The sequence below is a fragment of the Silene latifolia genome, chromosome X (assembly GCF_048544455.1).
Source record: "Silene latifolia isolate original U9 population chromosome X, ASM4854445v1, whole genome shotgun sequence".
NCBI lineage: Eukaryota > Viridiplantae > Streptophyta > Magnoliopsida > Caryophyllales > Caryophyllaceae > Silene > Silene latifolia.
This window is the reverse complement of record NC_133537.1, coordinates 196,632,258-196,642,051: the sequence shown is the minus strand read 5'-3', so window position 1 is coordinate 196,642,051 and position 9,794 is coordinate 196,632,258. Positions and strand designations below refer to the sequence as shown.

At 36.0% G+C, this 9,794-nt stretch overlaps 1 protein-coding gene across 2 annotated transcripts; it reads left to right on the top strand.

Annotated features, from left to right (window-relative positions):
• The first annotated feature begins 211 nt into the window (after positions 1 to 211).
• Positions 212 to 3,875, top strand: LOC141621684 (uncharacterized). 2 transcript variants are annotated; one of them, XR_012532574.1, is made up of 3 exons: positions 212 to 508; positions 2,580 to 3,503; positions 3,605 to 3,875. XR_012532574.1 is itself a non-coding variant. In XM_074437992.1 (2 exons), exon 2 carries the CDS (start codon positions 2,927 to 2,929, stop codon positions 3,872 to 3,874), a length of 948 nt encoding a protein of 315 aa, XP_074294093.1. In that variant the 5' UTR covers positions 212 to 508; positions 2,580 to 2,926; the 3' UTR covers position 3,875. The 2 variants fall into 2 exon arrangements, 1 of the variants encoding a protein (XP_074294093.1); XM_074437992.1 differs by having other exon boundaries at positions 2,580 to 3,875.
• The last annotated feature ends 5,919 nt before the right edge of the window (positions 3,876 to 9,794 follow it).

The following is a 9,794-nucleotide window of genomic DNA, read 5'->3' as shown; positions in this document are numbered from 1 at the left end:
CGTGTAAATGGAGTGTAGTGGATGATCATGATCATTACACTTTGCTTATTTTTCTTCCATAATTGTCATGTGATTATTATGTGTGTCATAATGTATTGGACAATAAAATAAGGAAAATGAATCCTACACTCCACCTCCTCTACCCGCCACTTCCTCCATTTTATACTCCATCTTTTGTTCATTTTTTCTACACTTCATTACTTCACTTTTGCATGTGAACAAAACTATTGTCTATCTCTATAAAATTATTATACATCATTTACTAAGAAGTTAGTAATCAAAATATTATTACTAAGAATGTTAGTAATATTATAAATATTATCAAGGATAAGTTTTACAAATATCTAGTTAATATTTGTAAGATTATTTGGGTGATTTGTTCATAGGTGCAACTTGAAGGAGACTTTCTTTTTGAATGTTTTTCTAGGAGGATCATCCTTTTATTTTAAGCTCAAGAACAATCAAGATAGGAGATCTTGATTGTGCCCATATTACCATAAATATCAATGTAAAGAAATTATTTATCCTTAATCTTTAATTTTATGCTTTTATATTTGCATGCATGTTACATAGAACACTAAAGAAACATATTATGAGATAATTTGTTTTTAATTAGAGAGTCTAATTAGGATCTATGATCTTTCAAGTGGTCTCAGAGCTTAGGCTTGTAATTAGCATGTTGATTTTAAGCATATTAATAAATTATGAGATAATTTATAAAAACTCAAACATTGTGTTAGAAGAGGTTTTAGCACGAAATTTTTGGGGCATGCATACATACTGATCTCAAAAGATTTGTGGTAAATTTTGGTGATTTATGAAGTTATGTTGCTTTTTTTAATGATTTTTGGTAGAAAACCGAGTCAAAATGCCGTATTTTAGTTAAAAATTGACTAAAAATAGTTAAAAGATGATTCGGGTCATGACATTTTTATGGTGTTTCATGAATGTTTTCTACAGATTGTATGCAAAATTTTGAAGGTTGGTTTAAAGTTTTGCATGTTTATTGATTTTATGAGATAAAAGTCGATAAAAGCTATATATATTAATCATATACTCGAAAATTTGTTCCTGCCCATGATAAATTTATGTACATTTAAAAATATTATTTAAAAATTAAAAGTGAAATTTAAAATGTGATTTCACCATGTTTTGATGTTTATTGGTTTTAGTGGTTAAAAACCGATAAATATCGATCTTTTTCTTCATAAATATTTCCGGATTTTTTGGGCAATGTTTCTGCCATTTTGGTGTTCTAGGGAGTGTTCTAGAATACTTAAAATTTGTGTTTCAATTTTTTGGGTAATGTTTCAATTATTTTTGATTTATTACTTAAAAATTATGATTTTACCGATTAAATGAGCAAAATATCACCAAATCAAACTAATTATTCATCATAAAATTAGTGAGGACTAATTTTGAGATCCAAAACAGTTTGGACAATTAGTTTGGACTTAAATGAGATTTAAGAGTTAATTATTGATTTTTACAAGTTAAAAATAGATTAAATCCACAAAACAGATTTGGATACCAACGATTGTTAAGATAGGGCGATTTTGGCATCATTTTACAGCATTTTAAGCATATTTATTTAAGTGGAATGAATGATTGTCATTTATTTAAAGTATTTATTTTATTGTACCTAGTATGGCCTAGTTTATTTTAATTGTTATTACCCGAAATGAGTGGGAATAGCGATTTGTTTGTAATTAAATACGATCTCGTATCGTCGGTTTGTAATTAATTATTAGTTTTATTTATTTTATTAATTAATGTATAATAGGAATAGCTATGTAATTCAATTGTAATAGTTATTCTTACCGACGTTTCCAAAAGACGGATTACATCGAGATGGAGTCTATTTTGGAAGGTGTTCCAAATCCCACAAGAAGAAACCACTTTTGGAATAAAGAGGCAAGGGACCAAGGAGTTGGTTTCCGAAATGTAATAGACTAGTTTTTATTAAGTAGGTGGCCATACTAGGATTATTCATATGCTTACTTGCCTGCTTGTTTTATTTTCGCGCATGCCAAAATCGCCATTCACATGCATTTTATTTTCGCGGTTGTCAACTCACGTCATTTACATTCACCGACTTAGTTCACTTATAGGGAATTTATGACTAAAATTGACAAGATCTCTCACATAACTAAAATTGAGATTAGCCTTACCAATTAGTAACACCTATGAATCTCTTGTTCATTAGAGCCACGCTCGCCCAAGCGGGGTGTTCTCTTTTTACCTTGGGTAAGTAGGGTGGTAAATGGTTATCACACGCCAAAATTGGTTGGACTCAACGGGATATAAGACGGTCTTGTGTTCCGGGGCTAGTAGATGGATTTAAGGAAATTCGTCGACCAAGAGTTCTAGAGGTAGAATTAGTCAACGTGACTTACCGAATTTACACAATTATGGGTTGTTTCGCCCAAGCGATGCTCATTTTTGTTTAAAATTTGGGTCTTGGAATCATTTATATAATTTAGCGGGAGATCATTATATAAATGCTAAAACTTGTTAAACATGTTTTCACAAGTAATTTTTTAAAACAATGGATGTTAATATTTCCTTATTTCTTGTAGCATTTTAATTCGCAATGGCAACTTCATCAACTCCATTGACTACTTCACTAGGCAAAGATTAATGGCTTTGGTCCGTAATGGACAAATGTATCTTAAAAGATGATGGTAGTAACATTCTTGAATGGGAATCCAACATCAAAAGCGCCACGTTGTCCGACAACGTGCTCACTTACTTGACCGATGCTCCTCCCATCGAGCCCGGTCCAAGGGCTTCATCGGCTGTGCGGACCACCTATGATGACCATGTGAGGATGTCGAATGATATCAAGAATGTGTTGATATGGTCGATGTCCCCAAAGCTCAAGCTTTCATGCATTTCTTTAAATGCGTAGGAGATATTCACTCGTATGATTACTATGCTTTCACAAACACCTAAAGTCCGTCAATACGATGCGACGGCACGCTTCTTTGAAGCTAAGCTTGAGAGGGGCCAAAAGGTTGGCCCCCATGTACTCAAAATGGTCGAATTTGTCGACATCCTAGAGCGTCTAGGGTATAAGATTCCTAAGACTTTTGTGGTGGATCGTATCCTCCACTCACTTCCCACCAAGTTTGCCCACTTTAGGTTGAACTACAACATGAATGGCATGGATAAGAGTTATCATGAAATTCATGCACTCCTCACCCAAGCGGAGAGGAATATGGAAGCTAGAGGGAGTGAAAAAAGGGATGTTCTAACCATGAAGTTAAAGAACATGTCCCTTGGAGTTAAGAAAGGAAAAGGGAAGGAAAAGTACCAATTCAAGAAATCGTCAAAGAAACATAACAAGGGAAAGGGGAAGGCCGTTGAGAATGGCAATCCCAAGGCAAAAAGTGTCAAACTCTCTGAGGCCGAATGTTTCCATTGTAATGGGAAGGGGCATTATAGGAGGAGTTGTCGCAAAAACTTAGAGGATCTCAAGGAAGGGCGTGTGATGCCTATTGGTATGATTTCCTCTCTCTATGTGATAGACGGTAATTATGCTTGCACTTCCACTTGGGTACTTGATACCGGATGTGGCTCTCACCTTTGTAATCATTTGCAGGGTTTAAGGGATGTGCGAGCACTAGCAAAAGGTGATGTGGATCACCGCATGGGCAATGGAGCTAGAGTAGCGGCCGTTTCCGTGGGGACCTATGTGCTCACTTTAGCTAGTGGTCTAGAGTTGTATTTAAATAAATGTTATTTTGTACCAACCTTAACCAAGAACATCATCTCCATTTCCGCGTTAGACGCGGAAGGCTTTTGTTTTATGATTAAGGACAATAGTTATACTTTTTCATTAAATGATGTGGTTTATGGCAAGGTCATTTAAATTGGAGGCATTTATGTTTTAAATGATGTTAATGACGTTTATCATGTAGAAACTAAAAAGCTCAAAACGGGTAATCCAAGCGAATCCTACCTTTGGCATTGTCGTTTAGGCCACATAAACGAAAGACGCATTAAGAGACTTGCTTCATCAAAAGTGCTCAAACCATTTGGTTTCGAATCTTATGGTACATGCGAGTCTTGCCTTTTAGGCAAGATGACTCGTGCACCTTTTGCGGGAAAAGGGACACGAGCTAGTGAGGTTTTGGCTCTCATACATACGGATGTGTGTGGACCATTAACCATCACCGCTAGAGGAGGTTTTCACTACTTCATTACCTTTACTAATGACTTAAGTAGATATGGGTATGTCTACTTAATGAAGAACAAGAGTGAAGCCTTTGACAAGTTCAAAGAATTTCAAAATAAAGTAGAGAACCAATTGGATAAAAGGATTAAGACACTACGATCCGATCGTGGTGGTGAATACCTAAATTCTGAATTTGATTAACACCTAAAAGATTTTGGTATAGTATCACAATGGACTCCTCCTGGCACACCACAATTAAATGCTGTGGCCGAAAGGAGAAACTGAACTTTACTAGATATGGTTCAGTCTATGATGAGTCTAACTGAGCTTCCTAGTTCATTTTGGGGTTTTGCCCTCTTGTCTGCAATATTTTCACTAAATCGAAGCCCGACTAAAGCGGCCGATAAGACTCCATATGAGATATGGACTGGGAAAGTCCCTCATTTGTCATTATATTCATGCGTATTTGGGGTTGCGAAGCGTACGTCAAGATCAAGTCTGACAATAAGCTTGCACCCAGGTCTGACAAATGCCTTTTTGTAGGATATTCAAGGGAAACACGTGGCTATTACTTCTACAATAAACACGAGAACAAAGTGTTTGTGGCTCGTGATGTTGTCTTCCTAGAAAGGAGTTTATTTCTAGGAGACAGAGTGGGAGAAAATTTGAACTTTACGAAGTTCGAGAGCCACAAATCGAGAATGAGGTAGAGGAGAACGTGGAGGATAGCATTCCCTCTTCCTCTAAAACGGTAATTGTTCCTAGAAAGTCAAGTAGGATTTCTAATCCACCTGACCGCTACCTTGGTAACATCGAAAAGGGTGGTGTTTTGTTACTTTTGGAAAGTGATGAACCCACTACCTATAAATCGGCCATGTCTAGTCCCGACTCCTCGGTTTGGCTAGAAGCCATGCGATCCAAAATGGATTCCATGTACGAGAACCAAGTATGGGACTTGCTGGATTTACCTGAGGGAGTGCGACCCCTTCAGTGTAAATGGATATATAAAATTAAGCTCGGCATAGATAAACATGTAGATGTTTACAAAGCTAGATTGTTAGCAAAAGGGTTCACCCAAGTTCATGGTTTACACTATGACGAAACCTTCGCTCCAGTCTCTATGCTTCGGTCCATTAGGATAATCTTAGTGGTTGCCACATTTCACGATTATGAGATTTGGCAAATGGATGTCAAAACCGCCTTCTTGAATGAGATTCTAGAAGAAGAGGTGTACATGATACAACCTGAAGGTTTTGTGGATACATCTAACCCTAAGAAGGTGTGTAAGCTTAAGAAGACCATCTATGGTCTTAAGCAAGCATCTAGGAGTTGGAATCATCCCTTTGATCATGTTATTAAACAATACGGTTTCACTATAAGTGTGTAAGAACCGTGTTTATACATGAAGTTTAGTAGGAGTAAGGTTGCATTCCTTGTCCTAAATGTGGATGACATATTGCTCATCGGGAATGATGTTCCATCGCTCACTTCCGTTAAGGAGTGGCTAGGGAAACACTTCCAGATGAAGGACTTAGGAGAGGCACAACGAATCTTAGGTATCCGGATCTATAGGGATAGGTCCAAAAGGATACTAGCATTGAGTCAAGAAGCTTATATTGACAAAGTTCTTGACCGGTTCAATATGAAAGACGCAAGAGAGGATTTCTGCCTATGGGCCAAGGGATTACTTTGAGCAAGTCACAGTCTCCCTCTACCCCTAAGGAAATTGAACACATGAAGACCGTCTCTTACGCTTCCGCTGTTGGGTCTATCATGTATGCTATGATTTGCACTCGTCCCGACGTTGCGTATGCCTTGAGCATGAAAAGTCGTTATCAAGCCAAGCCTAGTGAGAGTCACTGGATAGCCATAAAGAACATCCTTAAGTACTTGAGAAGGAGTAAGGATTCGTTCTTAGTGTTTGGAGGAGAAACTGAGTTGCGTGTAAGAGGTTACGCGGATGCAAGTTTCCAACCCGATCGGGATGATATGAAATCCCAATCCGACTATGTATTTATGGTAAATGGAGGAGCTATTTGCTGGAAGAGCTTCAAGCAAAGTGTTACTGCGGATTCTATAACAGAGGCTGAGTACCTTGCAGCGTCAGAGGCTGCGAAGGAAGCTGTTTGGATTAGGCAATTCATGGAGGGACTAGGAGTAGTCCATTCCGCCAAAGATCCGATCACTCTATATTGTGATAACAGTGGAGCTATTTTTCAAGCCAAAGAGCCGAAGTATAGTAACAAGTCTAGACACATTGAAAGGAAATACCATGTAATTAGAGATTATGTGGAAAGGAAGGAAATTGACATTTGTAAGGTTGGGACAGATGATAATATTGTTGATCCTTTAACCAAGCCTTTATCAAAGGCTAAGCATGATGGTCATGTCATCGCAATGGGATTGAGACGAGTACCAAATTTTTTTTAGATTATGGATATGTAATAATTGGATAGTGTATCTCTTATTATATATATGATAATCACATTCATTGTTTTCGCATTCATTCTTTTATGAATCTTTTATTTAGTGTGACTAAATTTTTAAATACCTTGTTTATCTGAATAAGTTGTGGAGACAATGTTGAACAATAATCAAGTGAATAAGTTGAACATTGTATTTTCTTCCTAGTCACTTAATGAGGTGACGTCTCGGAGTGACTAGATTGTAAGTCGATTGATGGTTGTTCAGCACCATGAGGTCACATATGATGACTAGTCGATTACATAGGAAAAGTGTGTGACACTTTGCCGGACAGTGACCATTTAGAGAGTCCCTAAGTTCTATTATAGACGCATGGCCGTGGCAGGGATCTCTAAGATGTTCCTATGAGTCGATTATTTTGACTGGAGACTATTATCTGAGCAAGTGCAGTTTCCGAGTGACTTTGGTCTTTGTCCTAGGTCGTGCCGTAAAAGGAGACCAAAGGGCATTTACTAGGTCATGGTGATCTGTATTGTGCAATAGGATAGATAGGGCAGACAGGAATTGTCCACCCACATTGGGTAACTATATCTCAAGGCCACTCGAGGAGTTAATGACTACAAATGCGTGGCCACGCTCGGAAGTAATCTGTGAGAGATTTTTCCGGTCAGGTAGTCATACTCCCGATCGAGAAAACCACTCGCGATATGTTCATGTGCAAGTGCGACCTGAAAGACACCTTACATTGAGTGGGAGATTATAACCGACAAGAGAATTGGTAGCGCACACCTTGTGTCGGACAAGTGGGAGATTGTTCGAGTTAGTGTCCTCCACAATAGTGCGTTTACATAATAAATCTCATTAAAGGAATATCATCAGATATTTAATTATTTGATCCTCATCAGTTGATTAACGGAAATCGATAACGGTTGGCTGACTAGAGTTTGAGGTTATTGTCGTGAGACTGCGGTGATCAACTGACCCCTTTCGGTCACGCCTATAGGAACGAATCCCAATTGATAACTAATTAATTGTATGAGATACAATTTATTTAGTCCCTTGATTTATAGACTAAGAGGTTAGTCGATTATTTTAGAGAGATTTCGAGTTGCGAACTGGAGGCACGGCAGTTATTATTTAATTATGCGATAATTGAATAATAAATTTTGGGAGACGGGTTTTAGTTAATTAATTGTTAATTCACTAAAATTTTAATAATTAATTAATGTGATTAATAATAGTACGTAAATAATATGTGTAGCGGTACACGTATATTTACGGAGTGATTTGTGTTGGAGTTAGTGTCCTCCACAATAGTGTGTTTACATAATAAATCTCATTAAAGGAATATCATCAGATATTTATTTATTTGATCCTAGTCTGCTGATCAACGTATATCGGTAACGGTTGGCCAACTAGGGTTTGACGTTACTGTCGTGAGACGGCGGTGTTCAGCTGATCCCTTTCGGTCACATCTAAAGGAACGAGCCCCAACACGAAAGCTAGTTAATTGTATGAGATACAATTTAAATTAGTCTCTTGATTAAATTGACTAAGAGTTAGTCGATTAAATTGATTTAGAGAGATATCGAGTTGTGAACTCGAGGTACGGAAATTATTATTTAATTATGCGATAATTGAATAATAAATTATTTGAGACGGGAATTAATGATTAAGCAGTTAATTATTAAATTGGTACTAGTTGACTAATGTGATTAGTATTGGTACGTAAACTATATGTGTAATGGTACACATATATTTACGGAGTGATTTAGACGAAATTAATTGGAAGCATTTAAACATGATACGATGTTTGAATAAAATTTACACGTATTTGTGCGACAAATATAAGAACCAAAATGGACCCGTAAATGGGACATTGGACCGTGTAAATTGAGTGTAGTGGATGATTATAGACATAATCATTTCACTTTACTTGTTGGTTCTTCCATAAGTCATCTTATGATCACTTGCATGTGATATAAGATTGGACAAAAATAAAAACATGAGCACTCCCTCACTCCACTAGTTCCATCCGCCACGTTCACCCATAAAATACTCCAATTGTTGTTCATTTTTACACTACTTCTTTTGGTGTGTTTGCATGTGAAAAATAATTGGTCTTTCTCTCTAAAAAATCATAAGCATTATTTTACTAAGAAGTTAGTATCAAAATTTTATTACTAAGATGTTAGTAATATTTACATATTATCAAGGGTAGTCTTACTTATATCTAGTTAATATTAGAAAGGTTGTTGGGTAAGTTCTTGGATGGATTAAGGAAGGAGACCTTCTACTTTGGACGTTGGTTTTTGGAGGATCTTCCATATTCATATATCTCAAGAACAAACTAGTACGGTGAACTAGTTTGTGCCCTTATTACCACAAAATCAATGTAAGGAAATTGTTTTTCCTTAAACTTTCATTTTTATGCTTTTATATTGCATGCATGTTACATAGATCACATAAACTCAAATTATAAGATAATTTGATAATTAATTAGAGAGTCTAATTAGGATTATTGATCTTTCAAGTGGTATCAGAGCTTAGGCTTGTAATTTACATGTTGATTTTAAGCATTTTAATGAATTATGAGATAATTTATAAAAACTCAAAAATGGTGATAGAAGAGGTTTTAGCACGAAATTTTTGGGACATGCATACTTACTGATCTCAAAAGGTTTGTGGTATTTTTTGGTGATTTTTGAAGTTATTTTGATATTTTTAATGATTTTTGGTAGAAAACAGAGTCAAAATGCCGTATTTTAGTTAAAAATTGACTAAAAATAGTTAAAAGTTGATTCGGTGCATGGCTTTTTATGGTATTTCATGCATGTTTTCTACTGATTGTATGCAAAAAAGTTGAAGGTTGGTTCGAATTTTTTGCATGTTTATTGATTTTATGAGATAAAAGTCGATAAAAGTGAAATTAATTAATCATAATTTCGGAACATTTGATTCTGCCCATGATAAATTTATGTACATTAATAAATATTATTTAAATATTAAAAGTGATTTTGCATGTGTGTCTTCACTTTGTTTTGATGTTTATTGGTTTTAGTGTTTAAAAACCGATAAATATGGATCTTTTTCTTCATAAACTTTATCCGGATTTTTAGGGCAATTTTTCTGACATTTTGGTGTTCTTGGGAGTGTTCCAGAAGACTAAAAATTTTTGTTTCATTTTTTT